At 42.2% G+C, this 23,490-nt stretch overlaps 2 protein-coding genes across 7 annotated transcripts in view; both read right to left on the reverse strand.

Annotated features, from left to right (window-relative positions):
* The window catches only part of FHDC1 (FH2 domain containing 1), a 36,657-nt gene extending 29,579 nt beyond the window's left edge, over positions 1 to 7,078 (reverse strand). The window contains exons 1-2 of one of the 2 annotated variants that reach the window (XM_064710838.1): positions 6,981 to 7,078; positions 2,094 to 2,725 (exon numbers count right to left, since the gene is read on the reverse strand). In XM_064710838.1, coding sequence (XP_064566908.1) covers positions 2,094 to 2,576 — 483 coding nt within the window. In that variant the 5' untranslated portion in view covers positions 2,577 to 2,725; positions 6,981 to 7,078. Of the gene's footprint in view, positions 1 to 2,093; positions 2,726 to 4,232; positions 4,254 to 6,980 lie in introns of those variants that run through there. The other variant, XM_064710839.1, reaches the window with a different exon arrangement.
* A 5,510-nt stretch (positions 7,079 to 12,588) lies between these two features.
* The window catches only part of ARFIP1 (ADP ribosylation factor interacting protein 1), a 40,760-nt gene continuing 29,858 nt past the window's right edge, over positions 12,589 to 23,490 (reverse strand). For all 5 annotated transcript variants that reach the window (XM_064710846.1, XM_064710843.1, XM_064710844.1 and 2 more), the window contains 2 exons: positions 21,542 to 21,716; positions 12,589 to 14,180 (listed from right to left, as the gene is read on the reverse strand). In XM_064710846.1, coding sequence (XP_064566916.1) covers positions 14,025 to 14,180; positions 21,542 to 21,716 — 331 coding nt within the window. In that variant the 3' untranslated portion in view covers positions 12,589 to 14,024. The remainder of the gene's footprint in view (positions 14,181 to 21,541; positions 21,717 to 23,490) is intronic.

The raw sequence follows: 23,490 nt of genomic DNA on the forward strand, positions 1-23,490 counted from the left end.
GAAACTCAAAATGTCTGATCCACCTGGCCCTGCTGGTTTATGGAGCAGCCACAAGCAGAGCTCCCTCAGCCCCACACCAGCACACTCTCCGCCAGGTCACACAGATTGCTCACACCCCAGCTCCTGTCAGCCTCTGTAGGTTTTACCAGAGCTAGCTGAGGATAGCCATCCACGATGAAGCGATCGATGGCAGCTGACAATGTGCGGAGTCACAAACCAGGCCCGTGCTCCCCACCCCAGCCCCTGCCGAGCCAGGCCTGAGCAGGTGAGGCACGTGAGCTGCTGCCCATCTGCACTTCCAGTGACACACGGCTCCTCAGGATTATCTCCTTCCCCCCTTGCTAAGCAGATAGGACTGCAAAGTCCATTAGCACATGAGAAATTGCTCACCACTGACACACTGCTGCCGCATGCCTGACACAGCTTAGCGAGCCAGTGGACACTTTGTCACTTAAGTGGCATCACTCAGAGCCAGTCCTGCTGCCTCACCACCTGCCACGTGCAGAGTCACCATGGGAGCCCTGAGCCAGGTGCGCAGGCATCAAGCAGGGCAAATGCACTGCACCACTACATCGGCTCCAGACAGATGCACGAAAACCATAACTTTCGGCAAGGCAGGGTTTTGTTTTCAAGGCACTGTATCTTGGAGAATCCCTGGTTTTGCAGGCCTCTGATTTTAATCTCTACCACTGCATGAGTTCTAGAGCTCACTGGGGTTTTCTCTGACCTACCTATTGCACACTATGGGCCACATTCAGTTTATGAAACTTATTGTAATATTTACCAGAACTAGATCTTTATCACACAGCAGTCCTGAAAGGGGGAGCCTCTGAGGAAAAGCAGGAGGCCAGAGCTCTGTACGTCTGTTCTCAGCACAGGAAATGCACTCACTACACTCCTGATTCAAAGACGAACATAGCCTGAAAACAGCACACAGGTTAATGACTACCTCTGATGATGGCCCCAATTACTACCTCCCAACATCAGGTTTCAGAGCCTACGATACACATGCCCTCTTAAACCTTAAATTTTAATATGCACAACATGCATACTATCAGTGCATTGGTTTCTCATCTTGTCCCTTCTGATCTTATTTTGACATCTCCTGAATCCTGCAAGATATCAGCAACTTCATGTCCCTATTTTCTCACTAAAAATTGATGCATTGTTACATCTCTTAACCGAATGCCCTCTGTATTTTGTTTACAAGCCAACATGTATGTAGACACACACTAGTGATTAAATCTGCATTTCAGCCCTCCAATTACTTCAGAGAAAGATCACTTGAGACAATTCAATTCAGGCTTCACAAAGAGGCTGTCTATAAACAAGGATTTAAGAACTAGAAAAGCTACTTATCACTTCCCTGGAGAGTGTCTGAACCTGAGAGTACTCAGTATAGAGTACTCCTCGCCACCAGAACAGAAATCAGCAGCAATCTTGGCACTTTCCTGGAAGGTTATCTTCATGTCCAGAAAAAGTAGGGAAGATGAAGTAAAGTTTTTCTTAGCAGGAAAGTCGTGCTTATGAAAGTGGAAACTTTAAATTTATTAAATAACAAATACCCTTAATCACTATATTATGTTCTATATCCCTGCTGCCATACTGGCACTTCCCTTCCTGATGTCTCTAGGATATTGAGGGCAAACACAGCATTAACCCTTGCAAACAGGACCCTCTTCTCCCCTGCCTGGTACGTGTTTGCATGTGCAACATCTTGCCTGCATCACAGACACAGAGCAGGAGTTGAAGAGACAATACAACTGTGTTCCACACTGGAAACTCAAGGGCTATCCAACATGAGTAAATACAGATGCTTTCAGCTCCCTCCGCTTATTCATATTTATTTTAACAGGTGATCAAATCACAGCACTTAGCAAGTAAAAATAATAAAACACAGTTAGCTCTTTGAAAAACAAATATGTGCCACTAAGAACAAAGAGTTTATGTTTCCCATCATTCCCCTCTCCTTTGAATCAAGACAAATTTGCCGTAAGGATGAAACATGACAGAGAAAGAGAAAAAGGCGAGGCAGAATTCACATCCACTCCTACAGCATTATGTAAAAAAAGAGGTTTTACTTTAATTCTTACCTCCTCTTTAGTCTCTTTAAATGAAGACTTTAAAGATCGTCTTCGAGAGTCCTGGGGTTTGGCTTCCTCCTGCTGCCCAAAAAGTTCCTCAATTGTCTTCGTATCAATTTGATACTGTGGTCGTGCAGCAATTGTCCAGATATTGTTTTTACCACGGACTTGTTCCTCGGGGATAGTTTTCCAGAAAAAGCTCCGCATTCGTTTTTTTTTGCCGTGGCTGTCGTGCCCATTGAGCAGCTGTGGAGGCAGAGGTACGCTGGGGCCGGGCAGTGGAGGAGGGGGTGGCGGAGGGGGTGGCATGCCTGGGGGCAGCGGAGGGGCTGGGGGAGCCCCAGTGGGGGGACATGGCGCGGGGGGCGGCGATGCTGCAGGCTGAGAAAGTTGAGGCGCTGTCGTCGTATCCTCGCTCATTAATCCCGTCGCAACTGGAATTGCCCCATTTTCTTTATCATTGACCAGGGAGAGACAATTCATAACATGCATTTTACAGCCTCCCCGAAGGGGAGAGTGTTACTTCCTTGGATGGGTTTGGAGCATGGAACAGCCGGCGCGGCAGGCGCTGGGATCACGCCCTCTCAAAGCCTATCTGCCGGCAGCGGCAGCGCAAGAGGGGACTGCACCATCTCCGCAACCTGCGACAAAGGACAACAGGGACACTCAGGTCACACACACTGGACACTGGCCCTCACACTGAAAAGACACCAAAGGCACAACACCTATCAAGTTCTCAATCCAGAAGGGAAATTTAGTGAATCAAAAGCCTTTCACGGGGCAGTAGTTTAACATTTATCCACACCAAGGTTTCAAACAGCTTCAGGTGCCTAGATTTCAAGAACATATATAAACACAAGAATACCACTACATCACCCACAGTGGGTATCAAAACTACCTATTAATCTCCATTCAGTGCAATTTTGTAAAAGAATATAGTTATCTCAAATTATTAAAAAAACTATTATTCCACTGCTAATTTCAGGTATGTTTTTAAAGCTGACTGCACACAGTACTAACTATGGTACTAACTGCATCAAACAGACCCTGTTTGAATCTTCTAAAACATGGTTCAAACCCAAACTGCATAAAAATAGCTACAAATTTGCTGATGATTTAACAGTCTGGCCTAGTGTACTACTTTTTTTGCCTTTGTATTTTTCACATAAATGTAAATAAGGGCAACAATAGTGTACAGTCCCTTAAGTCTCTGTGTTCGCTGAGCATGAACTTAAAGTATTATTGGTGTGGCTGCACTATCTCCTGAAATACCCTCAGAGAAGACAGACCACAGTTTGATCAAGCTGTCCTTGATAATTTACTTCAGCATCCAGGTTAACAGTGTCAGTTGAATAACAGAGAGAGAGAAAGGACAGAGAAGCTGGAAGGTGGAACAGGACCCCACACATCCTAAGCACTGCACATATGCAAAGCTTTAAATACTTTGGCAAGTTTTAACCTCTGGATTATCTCATAAAACAACAGGAATCAGAGTGGGTTTTAGCACTTTTTTATGCTGTTACCTTCTAAATAAAAATGCTGTTATAAGCAGCAAACCTTCAGGTAAGAGCATGAGTTCCACAAACCCCACACTTTTAACAAACCGAATCTATTGAAACAGATTTAATTCATAAGTCTCAGAGAAAAACTAAAGTGTTTCAAATACATACCAATGACGAATCTCATGATTTTATGAAAATTTGGAAGCTATCTCCAAAAAAAAAATTTGGGAATTTACAAGAAAAAAAATTGAAAATTCAAAGATGGCACACAATGCAAACTCAGATAGGAGACAAACAGGCCCCTGAGGAAAACTCAGTCTCAGGAAACTTCACCAGAAAAAGCTCAAGTAATGCACTGGCACAAGAACAACATCAAATCAGAAATTTGGCACTGACTTAGTGGTATGCCTCCTCAGCAGGGTTCACACGGAGCTAATAGCAACCCAGATCAATTTGACATTGTATAATAGTGATGAAAAAAACTTCGCTATTTTTGCCAGAGATCCATCACTAGACCGTACATGAACAAACAGACCCAAGTCACAGAAAAAAGCCTTAGGGTAAATTCTCTCTTGGTCCGCAAGGACTCAGCCACTCAGAGCTTCACTGAAATCAATGGAAAACAACACAAAATCATCCACTGTACCTTTTCTTCTCAAAACTTTGCTCAGGTAGCAATGACCTCCTCTCTCCTGCTTCAGATTTTCCGATCTCATACCTTACGTTATCCGCACGTTTACAAGAACAGAAAACATATATAAAAAGCCTGTATGAGGTTTAAATCACAGGCATGATGGAAAATATTTTAATGGCATGGTAAAAAGGAGAGAAGCTACAAAGAAAGTGGATCAGGATAGAGTGTTTCAAATTTAAGTCAGCATTAATACTGAGCTGCTATTACAGGGCGCTGCATGTTCACGCCTCTCCTCCCAAATTCATGATCATAGAAGCAGAGAGGCATAAAAAAGCAGGTGCAAGGTGGTGGAAGGAGATTAACCACTCAAAGCAATTAAGTGTTGCATTAATTTAAAGAAATACTCAACTAGGAAAAACACTCTTCCTCCCTACTACTTATTTAAAAATGAAAAATGTATTAGCTAGTTTTCCACCATCATATAAAGCAGTATTCAACATTAGTATTTTCTAACTCGGGTTCCCACACATTCACCAAAAAAAGTTTAAAAAAAGACACAGACAGACTGACCGACCACGCCCCAGGCAACAGTCAAGAACCTCATTTTGAGACTTTCAATAAATCCATCTGCTTTAGGAAAAACAGGATCAAATCCTAATGGAACAGGGTTGTAGGAGATGAATCATCAGAGTCGCAGCACTAACACACAGGAGTGGAAAACGACTGATCTCAGACCTGAGCGCTCCTGCGCTAGACAAGGGACACTCCTAGTGAAAGGAGTGGAGAAGGCACGGGGAAGAAAACATCCCAACCTAGATGTAAAGATAGATAGAACAGGAAAAACTGTTTTCAATCCAACGAGCCCCGTACTGCTTTAGATGAGGTAACACCCAGAACCAGGAAAGGGGAGGAATCGGCATTTGGAAGGAAGGCACAAAAGGAAAGGCACAGCATAAAGGCTGGCATTCAGCTTTGTTTTCTGACAGATAAGCACGATCCAGGTGACAGAGGTCACCTGCTTGTGAGAGGATGGCAGTCTCGAGTTACCAGACACCAGGAGACTGGTCAAAATTCCCTTCTCATGCTGCCTCTCCGGAGGAGCGGCTCAAAGCTCTTCCCAGCGGAGGCTCCCACCGCCACCGTGGGTGGGAGAGGAGAGGAGCTGGCAGCCAGGACAGGTTCTGGGCTGCTCGCTGCTATCAGCAGGTGCCTCTGAGCAGGAAGTACAGCAAGAGGAGGTGGGGAACAAGGCAGCCGTTCCAACTGTGAGCTACAGATCACCAAGACACGCCGGGACTAGGATGCGTAATAGAAGCCAAGCAAAATTTTAACTCCTAAGGAGCCTCTCCACACTTTTCAAAGGATTAAAGGGGAAAAAAAATGAACCAAAGAACAAACGTTTAAGACGTTGCAATTAGACCTCATTGTTGCATGTCTGTTATCCAAAACAGCCGGAGAAGCACCAAAGCTCTAAAGTAACATCTTTACTGCACGTTTTAATTGTGTCCATATTTGGCATAAAAGAAATATTTTATTTCCTTGTCTCATTCATTGTTTTAGCCAAGCTAATCTAACTTGGGAATGTAATTTAGAAGTTAGAGGGTGGGGACAACTTTCTCCGCAGGTAAGAGGAGCACTCTAAAGTAATTTGTTTCTTGCAAAAAAGGCAGTTGCCACTAAGACAGACACAGATTGTGTTTGCATACACAAATTAACAGGTGAGATGCACGACGCACTGAAGGGCATTTCATAATTCATACTGCAAGATATGACTGACTCCCTTTAACTCACACTTTATGCTCTCCCCTGCCCACGGTTCTGTATCAGGCGCCCTCCAAGTTCTCATGAGAACAACGCCGAGCCTAACCACAGCATTTGGGTGTCTGTGTCTCAAGAACAACCCTACAAAAGGCAAAGGGAGCAACTAGTTGCTGACTGCAGACAGAGGAGCTGCAAACGCCAATAACCATCCCCTGATCCTGCCAAAATCTGCGGATTACAAGGAACACGCATCTCACGCTATTCAGCGACTCCGCACTTGCCGGCTCAGTGCATCCCACAGAAGCGCTGTGCGGCACCGCGTCCCTGCCGGGCCCTGGCGGGGCTGGCCCGGGGGGCTCGACCCCGGCTATTTCTGTTCGGCCCCCAGGTGCCGCAGGGACAGGGCTCTCTCGGGAGGAGCCCCAGCCGCAGCGCTGCGCTCTCCGCCCGGACCAGGGGCCAGGCTGCGGTGCCCGTGGGGGCCCTGCCGCCGGGACCACCCGAGGGGCAGCGACAGATCCTTACTCCCTAATTCCTTTCCACCGACCCCGTAGGCCACGGGGCACCGCGGAGGGCGCTGGCGGCTCGGCTGCACCCGGGGTAACACCGCGCCCGCTGCCCCCCGGCTCCGCCGGACCCCGCCGCCCGGGGTAACACCGCGCCCTGACCCGGTGGGAGCGCCCCGACCCCGCTGTCCCCGCAGGACGCGGCGGGGGCAGCGCTCGGCCCGCCGGAGAAAGCCGGGACAGCGCCCGGGACAGCGCCGTGCGAGCGGAGCGGCGGCAGCAGCTCTCCCGCCGTGCCAGGGGGGGCCGGGCCCGGGGTCCCGCGGGAAAGGGAGTCCGTCTTCTCCTCGGGAGCGCTCCCCCTCCTACGCCCCGGGAAGGCGGCGAAGGACCCGCGCAGGAGGGCGGCGACACCCCCGCACTGCCCGGCCCGGCTGCGCCCCCCGGCACCGCGGAGCCCGGCCCGGCCCGGGGGTCCCCGCGCCCCGCTCACCTCGGTGCCCGCGGGAGCACGCGGCGCAGCCCGGTCCGGTGCCGCCGCCGCCGCCGCCGCTTCCTCCCATCGCGCCCGGGCCGGCCGCGCCGCCGGAGCGCGGGGCGGGGCAGCGCAGGCGCGCCCGGGCGGGGCCGCGGCAGGTGACGGTGGCGGCGGCGGCCCCGGGAGCGGCCCGGCCCCGGGGCAGCGGGGCCTCGATCCCCCTGCCCGGCCCGTGCCACCGCAAAGCCCGTGCGGGAGGAGAGCGACCCGCGGCCCAGCGCCGGTGCCGCCGCCGCGGCGAACGGAGATGCGCAGTGGCGCCTCCGGGGGCGCTGGGTCTAAGCCAGCTCCGGCTGAGCTGCTCTATCGACACATCCAGCCATCCCTGCCCGCACGCTGTCACCGCGCTCACAGCAACTATTTCTATGGGAGCAGGACAGCGGGGCTACCGGCAGCGGCCCCGCTGGAAGGAACGGGCTCCTCTCCACTGCTGAAGCCTTTCGCTCTCTGCCCACGCTCCCGAGCAAGCGCATCCCTCGGTCCGTCCCGCATCCCTCACCCCGGCGCTCCCCGCCGGCTCAGCCCTGCAAGCTCGGGGGAAGAGGCAAGACGAGTCCCTTGTGACTCCAAAGCGGACGGTGGGAGAGAAGTGCAGACGAATTTAAGATGTGATCACAGCCCTGGGTTACAGCGCTCCAGGCAGCAGCGCATGTGAGTTGTGGATGCCCGAAAGCCAAAGTACCATCGACTGATAAGACAGCAAACAAATACAAACGGTTCTAAAATATTCTATCGAGAGATTGAATCCTATGTCTAAAATAAAAATATTTTCCCAGGAGGAGTAAAGGTGAAGAACCTCACTCAAGTCAATTAATAGTCAGCCACACACCCCAACACTACTTTATACAGAAGGCAAATTCCAAAGATGGAAACAGGAACTCTTCCTTTCCTGAGAAAGGAGGGAGGGAGGAAGAAGAAACCTCACTTCTAGTCCTGCTTAATAAGCCACCAAAGCTTCTGAGCTGAGCACAGGCAAGAGAAAACACCTTGATACAACCAGGGGTGGGAAAGCAAGAGCAGCAGGACAAAATCTTATCTTACCTGTGTAGTGCCTCACCTGTGCTATTCAGTCGGCTCAGGTGTTGGGAGGCAGGAACCAGAGGAAGAGTGGGGAACCAGGTGGCCTCCTCTGGCTCAGGCCCATGGTTGCAGGGGTTACACCATTCCTGCTCACAGTTCTGCAGCCAGAAATCTGTCTGACCTACTGGTCTGGCAGGACAGCCTGCTTTAGTCACCTCAATTTTAAAAAGTAATATTAGAACAAAAGGAAAATTTAAGGAATGTAATGCCAGAACCCAGTCATTTAAGCTGAAAATTCACTGAATGGAAAGAGTTGAAGTGCAGTAAAAGGCAATTCCCTTCAGAGCACACATCTCTGCTTGGCAGGGTTAGCACAGCTGGAGAGGACACGCTCAGCTCGGAGCCAGCGTGGACATTCCTCGAGAGTGTCAGGGCGGCCCTGAGGTCATCCCGAGGAAGCGCTTTGCGCCCGGACTGTAACCGCTGCTGCCGGAGCCAAAGGCACTTGTTTTCATTGCTGCCAGTCATGAGCACAAATGTGCTCTGGAAAAGACGGAAAGAGCAAGCCAAACAAGAGACTTGCATAATGGCATTGTATGTGAAAAGTCAAAACCCAAACAGGACAGCAGAGGACCTGGGAGCCAGTCCGGATGTGAAGTTAAACTCTTCACTTTTCCTCACCCTGTGCGTTTGTTCTCCCTGAACTTTTCCAAAACGTGTTAGCAAATTCATTTTAAATTTTTAGCTTTAGATTTTTTTCACCTAAATATGTAACACTCAACAGGCAAATATTTTGCCCACACGGCTAAAATGACTCTGAGTTATAAACAACTGAAAACTGGTCTTTACAGTAGGAAGTATTAGGCAACTTTAATAATAGGCAGATCAAGCAGCCCCGCCTATAATAAACAACAAATGCACCTCCCTAGAACAGATAGCATTTAGATGAGTTGGTATACTAGAAAACCAAATCATACTGTTAATTTTTTAAGATGTCCAATTAATGAAATGCTCAAGACAGTTTCAGGATTAATACTTTTTTTAAAGCTTTTTTTTTTTCTTATGAGAAGTAAAAAAACACCTTGTCTTTTGTAAACTCTGCTTTTCTTCAGAGCACGGAGCATCTAATTCTTTAGGCTGAACACAAATCTAATGACTGAACACATCTAATGGAAATAAAAGCAATTTACACCACCTGAAAAAAGGTGTCATCGTCATTACAATCCCTCAATTTTAAAGAGTTTGGATAAAAGGAGGAGAAAAATTTAATTGTGACACTCCTGTCACAATAACCAAGTTATATTTGGGCTCAAAATTAAGTACTCTGTTAGTTAAGCTCTCAAAACAAAATCTGCAATTAATTACCACCATCACATAAAACTAGCATGATGCATATGTAAGAAAGGCAAATCAAAACTGAACAGGCAACACTAGTTTTTAACATTATTTATCACTTAAGTGCTTGAATTTACAGCCCTTAGTATTTTTTAAAAGGCAGCAAGATGTATAATTATTTAATTAGCACAGTAAGACACACTATTCATTAAGTAATAGGAACACACTGCTGATAGCTGAACTGCTCCTGACTGAACCAATGGATTTGTGCTGCCGTGAACAGCAACAACAGGGAAAACCTGAACTAAAAAGTTGTTTCAGGATTATTCTGTTCTAGATCTGATCTCTGCACTTAATTAAGAAATGTTATCAGACAGCCACACTGGGACCCATCTCAGTCCTGCCAACCAGCGTTACACGGGAACTCTGCAAAGATTCTCCTGATCTCTCTTTTTGCTCCTCCTGGAATATCAAATTTACTACTCCTCCAGTAGTAAAACAGATTCTCATCAAGGGATGAGACTGAGTGTATTTGCTCAGAAATACAAAGTTCTGTTCACCTACAGCCATTATAAAAACTTGAATGCCCACTTTATGCTGGGAACAAGTACTTTACAGAAATACACCACCAAGAGCAGACAACACAGAATTGTTGCTGCTCCTGCTCCCTTCTTACACTTTTTTTTCAGAAAGGCAGCTGAAGTGTAAAAGGCAATGCTTCTGTGCCAGCAGTCTCAGCCACAGGAAACAAAAGACTGGCAAACCACAGACTGAGCTTTTCTGTCCAAGGCCACTGCAGTGCAAGCTTCATACACGGCTGCTCTGTGCCTCAGAGCAGGGACCTGCTGGAAACAGCAGCACATCCCTTTCCCTTTCCACTGCTTCTCCACCAATTTATGCCCTTCTTGCCCAAGGCAGGCACAAACCATCCTACCTGCTACTCCTACACTACAGGGTAAGCTGCCTCCTTCACTCCCTTCAATCTATTACCGCGATGACAAAAACATGTGAACACCCTCCTTGTCCCTGGCCATTTGGTTTCCACACAAGACTCATGGAAATGCAGAGGAGGGATGTTGGTAAAACACGTGTAGAGGTGAACAAGAGCTGTCACAGACAGAGAACTCTGTTTTCTGTGTATCCCTGCCTTTAACACCAGAGCAACCAGAAAGAACGCAAAGATGTCAAAGAGCAACAAACAGTAAGAAGCAAGAGAAATATAAACCAAGCAGTCAAATCCTCTGTCTAATAAAGATCTTCTAATAAAAAAACCCTTTCATCTTGACACAGCTTAGCAACAAGTAGTTTGGTTAATTTTAGGGTGGGAGCTACCATAAAATATGGTAACATTCACAACTAATATAAAAAAATTTGTGACTAGTACAACCCTTACACCAAGCATGCAACATGGAAAAGATAACCAGACTAAAAAAAACCCAAACCTGAAGGCAATTGCAGATGAGGAATGCTACATAATTACAATAGCTTTCACTTTTTGTAACACCACAACAAGGAACAAGAGCAGATAAGCAAAGCATAAAAAGTGAATATGCCCCCCATTCAGTTCAAAACAGAGTTGAGGGAAACATTTAGCTTTCTTTTTACATTACTTTGATCATTTTTGAAAGGACAGACAGACTAGAGATAAGGTTTCTGGGAAAACCAGCTGACTGAAGATCGAAAAAAAAGGCTGTTACTTTAATGATGTTATGATGTTAATGATGTATTAGTATACTCTTGCCTGTGTAGATCTCTCTCCAAATAAAAATACAGAGACATTTTGTAACCAGAAATGTTCTTTGTATGAGGCTTGTAAAAGCATGAAGTAGGCCAAAGAGCATTTTTAGAGCACAAAAGCTGCTGGTAGAATTCAGATTAACAAAATAACATGAGCAACAAGTTTCAAACAAGCCAGGAGTACAGATAACTTATAGTACGGTCACTGAGAATCAAATCAGCTCACCATGTCTGGTACAGCAGCTACAACAGCATATCTGAAAATGTCACTAATTGCTTTGAGTTCTTCATCCTAAGAAACCTCATGCAACACTGTAAGCATTATTGTAACAATTTAACAGAGATGAAATCTGTCACAGACAAGTCTCTACAAGGTGGGTATGGCCTCCTCTACAAACAACAAAAACATCCCATCCTGACAACTGTCCACCTAGATAAAGGCCACATTACAACCTTAAAATATTTATAATGCTTTTTTATGAGGATCAGAAAGCCTCACAACCATAACCACTTCCCATTGGAAATGCTGAAGTGTCTTTTCTCTTACAATCTCTTGATACAAGTTTCTAAATCTGGTTAGCTCTAAAAAGTTAATTTTAAATATAAGATATGAGCTTGAATAATTTCATAAGCACATGTATTTGAGCAGTGAACAAAGAAAGCTACAGTACTACAGCAGGCTACTATCAGTTTAATAACTTATTGAACAGAGAACTCTCCTCACTGAGGCTTCCCATTAGAACAATTGCTTTGCTGAGCAAAATGGACTAATTCTTCCTTTCCCCAGTATTAAACAATACAGACAGGTTTTAGCAAGTAATCTCTTTGGTCCCACCTTTTCTTCCAGGTGAAGAGACTCCAGCAGTTTCAAGCCATTGCAAAAGTTTGAGGATTACACAATGCCACATTGGTCAGTCTTTCTTAAGGCAACTGCAGAATCAAGTTCACTCTTACCATTTCTGACAGACGAGTTCCTTCTGATCAGCAGCAATCCCAGGCAGGGGACACATGAATCTCAGGGAGAAACCAAGAGCACGTGTTCCTCATGTACCCTTTTCCTGCAGTGTTCTGAAAGCCCAATACTTCAGTTATGGCCAGTGGGCTTGCATTCTTCACCCCTGCAATAATGCATTTCCCAGTTCAAGCCTACAATCACTCAGCTCGCTTACCTTGCACCATCATACCACATGTGTGCCAAGATTCAGTGGAATCAATGGCTTCATAAGAATTGTAAATAAAATTTAATTTCCTTTAGAAGTTCAAGTCAAAACCCACATATATTAAAAGATTTGTTTCACTATGGATTTACTTTCCAGTTGAACTTGCCCACATTTAAAACAGCATCACTACCCTAGCGCTGCTTTATGAGATGTTCTTGGGCAGGGGTGACAACTCACAAAAGTAGGACTAAGCCTTCACTGCAGAAGCTCCCTTCTACTTTTAACATCACAACTCAAGAAAGTTTGACTGCAAACATGTTTAATATGAATACAAAATTCACAGAGGATATACATTCTAGGGAACGTAATTGAGCTATTACAAGAGACTCTGACAGAACAAAAACATAAAGAAGGCTCTGTCAGGCCAAGAATTTAATGAGGAATGATTAAAAAGTTTGATTTACAGTTACATTACAGTTGTGTTAAACACTGAAAACTTTAGAATGTCAGCTGAAAGGCGTTTGAACATACAGTACATAAATCATACAATCCACACCATTGTAAATAACATATTTGAAATATTTCATTTTACTTAACATAACATAAAGCAACATAACATGTGCAAATGAGGACTCCAATATATTGAATTTATAATGTCTATGATAAAATTGACATATAATTTTACATTTAAGGACTACAGAAATGATGAAGAAATTAAAAATGTGTCCTCCATTTTACTCCCATTACCAAAGTATGCTTTTCAATTAAACAGAAAAAACACACTGTCCCGATTTCCTCTCAAAATCATACCTGCCCATGAAATTTAACTAAAGCTTTAACTTGCTCTAAGTGTACAATGACACAGCATTTACACAGTCATCTTCCCCTTGTTGGGAACTGACAAACTATTACATGAATGGGTTCTTAGGTTATGTACACTGGTGGAAAATATTATCTTATAAAAAGGCACATACCTGTGATTTAAGGCTAGTACGGTATTTGTTTCATAGAGAAAGAAACATTTTAAATGAAATTAGTACATTTAATGGTTGGCCTCACTCAGCAAACCACTTGGTGCAAAGCAAAAACGTGTGCTCAGAAGCCTCAGACTGACAGTGATTCTTGCTTTAGTGTTTTTTGGGGTTTTTTTAACCCTTTGATGGAAAGGTACATTTGTAAAAAAGGCATTTGCTGCAATTCCACTTGTCAATGAGCCATCTGCTACTGTTGCCTTATATGCAGATATCACATATAGGCCTTATAGTATTCATCTGCAAAATAGTCTTTTAACTTTCTCATTTTTTTAAAAGTCATATGAAAATTACTAAAGATGTTTTCTATACTCATCTATAAAATACCAGATGTTGGTACAAATCATGTAAACCTCCATTTGCAAATATTTTGACTAGCCACCAAAATATCAGAAATCACAAGCATCATTTGTCAGTGCAAATCTATAATAGTTTTGTTTCCCCTCCCTCCTTCCCTCCCCTATCCCAATTACAGAAATATCTGACAACCTTTACATACAAAAGGAGTGCTCTATATTTGAAATTACAGAAATTATGTTTGGTTACCTTAAAGTCACCCACTTTCCTATCAAATTCAGTTTTACAGTATTATAAAAGGGGAAAAATTTAAAGCTGTCCATTCAAGAATCACTACAACAGTCCTTCAACCCCAACCCTTAATTATTCTCAGATTTAAAGAATTTTAGGTTAACATTGGATCCTCTTCTATGATCTGATTACTGTTCTTCAAGCCAGGAGGGGGCATCTGCTCCAGGAGTTTTCAATTTGATGTGGAACTGTTTAAGTGTCTGTTCAAGCTGCTTTTGATTGCCAGCAAAGTATGCCGCAATGGCATTGTGGAACAGAACAAGCTGATTGTGCAATACCTTCACCTGCAGGCAAGGAGAGAGACATTGAGAGGAGGCTGATGTTAACATCATCACAGGTCAGCTACAAAGAAATAGGTGTATTTGAAATACTCAGACTTCCTATAGATTGATTTAACAAAAGCTTAAAAATACAGATATGAAATGCAAATATGAATTTCTTTAACATTAAAGTGATTCAGAGTTTTCATAAAGTGTGTTTAACAGTCAAAACCAACTCAGCATGCACAGAGCAAACAATTCACTAAACAGCATAATGCTATCAAATATCAAACACTTGATTACAAGTACTTGATGCCTTGAAATTAGATGCCAAATCTCTAAGATACGTGCCTGCAGGCCAAATGGACGTACCTCCCTGAAACAATACATGGCAAGGGCATTACCTGAGTATACAGCTCATGTGTTTCCCCCCTTGCAGAAAGTTGCTGCTTTCCAGGTCATGGACACCTAAAGCAAATTAAACTGATACCCTTCTCCCAGCAATATTTCTTGCCCATCTCCTGTAACACATGATTATTTTCAGCTCTTTGACTCTAACATTCGTGAAAAGTAGTCATGAAATACACCTGTCACAACAGCAACCAAAACCTGGGGAGAAGAGCACAAGGGAAGCTGGAGGGCATCACTGTTTTTCTCTATAACAAGCTACAGCCCCACTGATGAAGTCAAAGTTAAGCAAATGTTACATTTCCATCCTAGCACACCAGGAAACCTGAAGCTGTGAATGGACAGCAGTACGCTCAAAGGCATCTGTCCATTTCCTCCTGCAGCCAAACCCTTTTTATTCCTGAGTGTACTCTCAGCCCAGCACACCCCACTCTTGTGTCAGACCCCAAATCCCCACGGTGGTGGCCCTGTACCTGTTTCCAGCCTACAAAGCTGAGCCCAGCAGCAGGCAGCCAACACAGAGAGAACAGAGCAATGAGGTGGCTGAGAGAGCCCCAAGGGAAGATAGATGTGGGAGGTAAGAGATTAAGCTTTCTCTACTCAAATTTTAGATCACTGTCTCATTTCTCAGCACAGTCCACAATGGACAGTCTACTTCTGTCCTGCTGGGAATCAAAACATCCTTAGTGCAGGTGTGACCTGTGCCTACCAGTGGGCCATGCCTGTTTTAACAGGTTATTTGTTATTGGCTACTGGGCTTCTCTGAAATGCATGTAACTCAATACAGAAACACCTCATCTTCTTCATTTAATGGAAGATCTCTAATTACACCCCCCACCATTATATTTGACATGCTATGACACCTGAAGAGTGCAACATTTACTCAGAAATGTAATAAATATATTATATAAATTCCTTGAGAATAAAGGATTGACCATGTGTGTATGTATCCCTGCAGGAATATATAAAAATTCCTCACACAGTTAAAATCTCTGATTATATCCCTTTTTTTTTAAACTGGCTAGCAGACTCAATTCAAAAATTAAGTAATAACCTCTTATTTGCTGGCCCAAATTTTCATCTAAGTTGCTTTGACAATCTGAAAACTGGAACCCCAATGTTTTCTTCCTATGTTTCCTCTAATAATTCAGGGTAATTTATGCAAATACATGCCAAAGAATAGGCTTTTTGTCTCATTAACAGCGTAAAATGATACTTTATACCACCAAAAGGCTCTCCAAGAAAATACATGAGAGATGTGAATGTTAGAAAGGAATTCCCCATCATATCTTTAGATGACATTTTTTCATTTACAAAAGAATTTACAGAATTTACAGAATTTAACATCTAGGAGACACAGGATTTAGCTAACTACACTTGTTCAAACAGAGTTCACACTATTTTGTGAGTCATAAAAGATGGCCTCTTCTTCAGTTTGTGTGAGCAGACAGGTATATAAACATACAGATTTTTCATCTATAAAAATGTTAATTACCAAAATATTACACTTTATAAGTGGAAAATGTCACAACAACATGAAGGGCTTGCTTTCAAAAGTTTAGACAGAAAGCACAGTGCTTTTCTTAAGCAGATTCTTTCCTCACTGACATGCAAGACTTCATGCAATCCCAGCCAGGAATTCTACAGAGAAGTACACTCACTGTTATAGCATATTATTAAAATGCTACAAGAGTTTTACTCATACAGTTTATAGGAACTCATATAAAACAGGGGTAACAAACCTCCCCTCCCAGCCCTCTTCATCAGTCTGAGACTGTATTTGGTACTTTGTTAGGGTAGCTTTTAACATAAACCTTCAGTGAACTGCCCCAAAAATCTTCTGATAATTTAAAAAACTCAGGCCTAAGCTCAAGGATGTGCACACACACACACACACACACACACACACACAGAGGCTGGAATTGACAGTGTAGAAGCAGATAATTTGGACTGAAAAAATACTGTTTGTTTTGGAGGTATTTTTTTAACTACTAAAGCTACTTCACTGTATGAGGTTCTATCCCCTAGATCATTGTGGTATAAATTTCATTATTGTTATCAAACTGTTTGCAGAGGTTCAAAGTATTACAACTTCTACTCCCCTTCAGAAGCTGATTGCTAAGTGAATCCCAAAATGATGGTGGGACCTTTTCCATATCTTCATTCAAGTAACTTCAAAATGAAATTTTTCTAGAAAAAGACCACTTAAACTGTCTGACAGAATACAAAGAAGCTCTACTATGAAGCAGCAACCAGCAAAGAGAAAAAAGCTGCAACACCTCAGAACACCCAATGTCCACAGCAAAACCACCTGCAACCACAGCTAAGGACTGGATCCCAACTATTCATTTAAAACCAAGTTCAAATTTACCCACTTTTCCCATGAAAGAATCTTTCTCCACCTTGGGGAATGGGTAAATATATTACCCACTCCCATATCCAGTCCCTGATTGCCATTTCCACACTGTATTTCACCTTAGCCCTCTGTTGGCAAAATATTCAGCAGATACGCAGTCAGTTGGATCAGAGAACAGATGTAGATTAAAATTAAGCAGACAACAATGTATCTGCTTTAACCTGGATCAGTTCCCCAATCTGATTCTCTACACAGCTGCACAAACACTTTCACAAACACTAGAGAGAAGGCAATGGGGGGAAAAGAAGGGGGTGAAGGGATCACATTTTTTTTTGCATCAAAGCCTTGAAACAATTGTCAGATTGCAGCAGTAAAGGCCAACTCTTGATCACCAAGCTGTAGCACCGATCCCAGGAAAGGAGTGTTTGAAGATTTGCCTCAATCAAAGAATGCTAATGGTATGCTGCTAAAATACAGCTAAAATACAGGTTCCAATGTATGACTAACATAGCTGTCAAAAAGCCATCATGTTTTACAGTGGAACAACAGTTAAAATCTTTGTTCCTTGTTAATTAACTACATATACCTATTTGTTCCTAATTATAAGCAGAGTAAGCACTCTGTAATACAAGTGGCACACGTCTCAAAACAAAAAAGAAACATTGTGGATAAGCACAAAAACCTGCAGGTAGACACATCCTAAACAGGAGACTTAAGTGTCACAGAAAATACTATAGGTTGGACTTGATTTTTCACATGGACGCTCTTAACATTTCAGTTCTTTCTAAATATTGTCCTCTTTGCACGACTCCCTCTGAACATGGTATTTTCTGTGGCACAGTAAGTGCATAGTTCTTTACACCCTCCTCATTCAGCCATCTCAACGACCAAAAACACAACACCCCTTTGAATCTATCCATGCATCTGTACCTCCTCACAACCATCACAATCCCTTTTCCTACCTATCTTAATTTGAAGTCTGGGTCTCCACTGGACTGCAGATTCATTTGTAGAAGCAAGCATTTAAGAATCAAACTCCTGAAGTACAAATCACAGAAATGCAGTCATTTTCTTTCTCTGCATAAAATGGTATTTGACATTTTTCAAGTGTGTCCAAGAGTAAGAGGGTTTTTTTACTCAAAATGACAAAACCTTCTAAAACTGTTTTCAGAAATGACAGAAATTTTTGAGCTAAGAACAGGCCATCATCCTAATTTAAAAAAAACCCTATTTTTAAGATGCAGATTTTGAATGCAACTATTATTATAGTCATCAGCAAATGCTACAAACTTCAACAGAACTCTGCCAGCTGGGGATAGCACCAATAAAACTTGTATCAGCATTAAGAAAAATGAGTTCTAACTTCAAGATCAAATGCTGTAATAAAAGTCAATAGAAATCTTGTGTATCTTGGTTTTACAGAAAGAAACTTGCAATTCCAGCTTTACTGTAAATGCAGCTCTCTAAGCCTTTGAGGGCTTTTAATTGAAATATTAGCATATGAACTGAGGAGAAGAGGCACAAAGAGACTGCAACCATGTGATGCCTTTTCCCCATACAGGGAAAACCTAGATAGGGCCTTCTAGATAATGGGTTCTTTGGTGACATTTGCAGCACCACAGACCAACTGGAGCCCACCAGCCAGTTAAACTGGCTTCAGAGGTTCTTTGCAGCACCATTTACTAGGAACACACTGCTGATAGCTGAACTGCTCCTGACTGAACCAATGGATTTGTGCTGCCGTGAACAGCAACAACAGGGAAAACCTGAACTAAAAAGTTGTTTCAGGATTATTCTGTTCTAGATCTGATCTCTGCACTTAATTAAGAAATGTTATCAGACAGCCACACTGGGACCCATCTCAGTCCTGCCAACCAGCGTTACACGGGAACTCTGCAAAGATTCTCCTGATCTCTCTTTTTGCTCCTCCTGGAATATCAAATTTACTACTCCTCCAGTAGTAAAACAGATTCTCATCAAGGGATGAGACTGAGTGTATTTGCTCAGAAATACAAAGTTCTGTTCACCTACAGCCATTATAAAAACTTGAATGCCCACTTTATGCTGGGAACAAGTACTTTACAGAAATACACCACCAAGAGCAGACAACACAGAATTGTTGCTGCTCCTGCTCCCTTCTTACACTTTTTTTTCAGAAAGGCAGCTGAAGTGTAAAAGGCAATGCTTCTGTGCCAGCAGTCTCAGCCACAGGAAACAAAAGACTGGCAAACCACAGACTGAGCTTTTCTGTCCAAGGCCACTGCAGTGCAAGCTTCATACACGGCTGCTCTGTGCCTCAGAGCAGGGACCTGCTGGAAACAGCAGCACATCCCTTTCCCTTTCCACTGCTTCTCCACCAATTTATGCCCTTCTTGCCCAAGGCAGGCACAAACCATCCTACCTGCTACTCCTACACTACAGGGTAAGCTGCCTCCTTCACTCCCTTCAAACTACTGCCATGATGACATCATGTCATCTTACACAATAAATAAAAAAAATAAAGTAAAGCTCAGCTCAGAAAAGCTCTCAGCAGATAATTATATTTAAGCCAATATTTAAGTGTAAAGGAAGTCCTTTCTATAGCTCATTTGGGAACAAAATTACACACACCCTTTAGTAAATATTTTTACATCTCCAGTGTCAAAACTGAGAAATGTCAACCACTGATAAAAAGGCTTAAGCATGTGAGATTCCCTACTGTATTAATATAAAAGGCAGGAAGGAAAAAACAATCTCTTTCAGAAACAATTTGTAGGCTGTGACTGCTAACAGGATGCTTGGTCTAATTCAAGACTGTCACTAGGAAGACAACTTCTTCAGTGTTCCCTAAACTATCTAATTTAGTTTTAAAAAATTATGGAAAAGTGTTTTGTACAAGATGGAAATAAAATGCTTTCGCTCTGAAGCTTTCCTATGCATTTAAACATAAATTGGTAAGTGTGTTATATAGATATTGGAAACCATGAGGAAGAAGGGTAACTCCTATTTTAACCTAATTTGAACTTAAGCATCATAATTCTTGCACAGATATAAACTGGAAGGATTAAACCATTTTAACAGAGGTGCACTGTAGTGGTATCAAGTAACTTACTAAAAGAAGAAAACAAAGGTGGGGAGAGTAGGGAGACATACCTGTTTTCAATCTAGCACAGTTTTAAAACCCAGCTCTCAGGAACATCTTCTAATTTAAGAATCAGTATCAGCATTTAGATTAGACTTCAGCTTCTTCAAGAAAATGAATTTCAATATGATTTTTTTCAATCCTTTTATTTTCCAATTTTTTCAGCAAGAGCTAGAAATACAGTCAGGCCAATGCCAGTTCAGTCACCTGATGATCAGGCTCATCACAAAGCCAACTTTTGCTGGCTATGTGACTCCAGACCAGGGAGATCTAAGACAGATGCCTGTATGAAGGAACAGTGCTCAGGAGCTGTTTCAAGCATATATTGTTTTGGAAACCAAAAAGTAGTTTGCTTATATTCTCAAGCTTTTTCTTATCATCCGTTCACGGTCCATGTTTCTTCCCTGAGCCCCATGTTTATTCTAAGAAGATGATGCTACTGAATATGTGATAATATATTCAAGAATACAAAATAATAATCCATTTTAATTGGTTTAGCCTGTCCCTATGATTTTTCCTTTAAATTTTCCTCCTTCCAGGCAAGGAGCGTGGTTTGCTATTGTAATCTGGGGCCAGTCATGTATTCTTTGACAGGCTGTTGTTACCTGCGTTTCAATTTTTAAAATACATTAATCAACCCATACTGAAAATGTTAACCCACTGATAATGTTAACCCTGGATAGAGTGACAACTACCTCCTATGTAGGTTTTAATCACCTTTTCTTTCCTCTGAAAACATGGGAAATAAAAACACACATGATGATAACCATCTCATTTACCATGAGTAAGAAAAAATCCGATCTTGAAAGACCATAATTTTCACATCTAATTAGAGACAATTTTAAAGGACTTATTTATCAGAGAAAAAATAGTTTTAAAGTTTTGTATAGCAGTTTTATCTTTGCCTGGTAGAATAAGAAGGGTAAGAATCCCATCATTAAGAGGGTATGGATGAAATGTAGGGTTGAAACAAACACGAAAAAAACCCCACCCTTCAAGCCAACAGCTCAAGAGTCCTGTTTTAAATTAAGAAACTATAAAGGCATTAATTATACAAAGTAGTACTTCTCAGTTCAAATTCTTAAAAAAAGGTTAATTTTGAAGAAGCCTCCTCATGGTTCTGTCTCCTTCTTTGTGCATAACCTCTGTGACAATGTTGCCAAATGTACATGTTACTTTGAATATTAAATCAGTAATTTTGTGACTCATTTGACCATAAACGTGGTAAACTGGAAAAAGTAATATTTCTGCAAACTTGAAACCTCTTGTATCAACAGGAAACTTACTGTCACAATGTTTGTCATTTGTAGCTGGAGTAGCTGGATTAGGGCCTTCTAAAGCTGCTTGCTCTAAAAGTGTGTCCTCCCAGTGATACAGCAAGAACTCCAAAAATTAAACTTATTTTCCTTGTTCATTCTACTTCTAAACGAATACATATTTCAAGATGTAACAACTTGTAGAACAAAACTCCTAATCATAACATGAGAAGTAGCAGCTTACCTTATTTTCTTCCAAAAATTTCAATTTGATAGATACGTCGTTACGCATTTTGTCGTATTTCTCTTTGTGCACTTGAAACAGTTGCTGTGATTGTTCAATCTTTGGCAGAGTGTTTGCATCACGAGGGCCCAGGTTCAGCTCTTCCAGGTCTGTTCGATAAGCATCGTATTCAATCCTGGCAAGAAAGAGGAGAAGGGAAAAAAGAACCATCTAAGGGCAGTGCCTCAAAAGTGACCTCAGATAGAAGTCTAAGTACAACAGAAGATGAACAAAAGAGTTAAGTACAGGGAAAAAAAACCCCAAAAATAATAATAAAAAAAAAAACTGGGTAAGTTTTTTCCTCTCTCCTCCTATTCATCAAGCACATTGTATAAAACTGCCTAAACAAGCATCCTCCCTTTTCTCTTCCTGTCTCAGCCACATGCTCTCAGCCCCTCTGTTTTGTACAGGCTTCAGTAGTCAGAGCTTCTCCTGAGACATCTCAACCTAGTGACCCAGAAAAAGCTAGCAAATATTTTTCAGGTCATTCTTCTCCTGTTGAATCAGTTCACTGGAGAGTTTGTGTTGAGAGTAAGAGGCACACCAAGAGCATGACACCCCCTTTAAGCAGATGTTTGAGGAACAGGTCACTTACACCAAACTCTGACCCTAAAGCATTTTCAGCATGCTCTAGGCTGCTCCATATGTATTAACTGGACAGTTTCATAGTTCTTCCACAAATACTTTTCTGAGAACTTTGAAAAAGTCCTATGGAAAAACAGACTGCAAAAAGATGGTGCAGCCCCACCCAAAGCATCACTCTTCCTTCCATACTTTTCTGTAGTTGTCAAATAATGGAACCTAGAGTATCCACCTATTTTAATGGGACAAACCACACTATTTTTGGCCTTTTAAACATGCTTTCTTACAGACATTTCTTTAAGTGGAAACAAATCAGGATTAAAAACTGGTTATAAAACACAATTTTCAGTTGATGTAACTGCTCAAAAGAAAAATACAACCTTTTCAGAGGTAAAAGCAACAATATTCACAGGGCTCCTCCTCCTGATTCTCACTGCCACTATGACTGAGGATTTATAAGTAATTTATGGCTTAATTCCAAAAAGGAAACCATTAAACTTATCGAGAACTGACAGAAGAAGGGAACAGATGAATGCTAAAGTGCAACTGGGAACAGGAAAGAAGAGGCACAGAAATAAATGTGACCTATTTTCACAGTGCAAAATAATGAACTGGCCGTGTCAGCGAAGAACCTTTATAATTTATTTGACTTATTAAAATGGCAAAATATTTGATTTCTTTAGCGAACAGAAAGGGAAAGCAATGAAGGTATTTCAGGAGGGAAGAACCATATATTGAAAATGACTGACAAGAACAACTGCAGCAGATGTATTTTGCATAAATTTTCCAGGGGATACCTGGATATATGAACCAATTCTTTCTTTTTTTCAAAACACATGTCAAAAATAAAGCAATACCTTATCTACACATTGATTCTACCTTTCATGCCTTTGAAATTTTACCTAAATACCAAAACAATAACCTACTATTTTGTTCAAAAATAAGCATTAGAACAGAACAATTTTAAAAAGAGGGAAATTAAAAATTCAAGCAGTTTGCAATTTTGGACCTTAAAAACCCCAAATATCACAAAAAATTATATGTATAGACTACATCTTTTGTCAAATTAAAAAAAATGCACTTTATTCTGGTAAGTGAAAGAAAGTCAGAATGGAACCACTCATCAGAAAGAGCTACAAGTCCCTGACAGAAAAAAGGAACCCAGCTTTAGAATACTACGCCACATCTAAAAGTAGCCTTCTCCAGGATAAGAAAGCCATTATTCACTCACTCAGAAATTTCTGGTTTATTTTCCCCTTTCTGACCAAGCCTGAAATGTCTGCATAAAAACCCAAGTGTGAATTGCAGGCATTGTTCATCAACAGAGG

Source organism: Zonotrichia leucophrys, chromosome 4 (assembly GCF_028769735.1).
Source record: "Zonotrichia leucophrys gambelii isolate GWCS_2022_RI chromosome 4, RI_Zleu_2.0, whole genome shotgun sequence".
NCBI classification, from domain to species: domain Eukaryota; kingdom Metazoa; phylum Chordata; class Aves; order Passeriformes; family Passerellidae; genus Zonotrichia; species Zonotrichia leucophrys.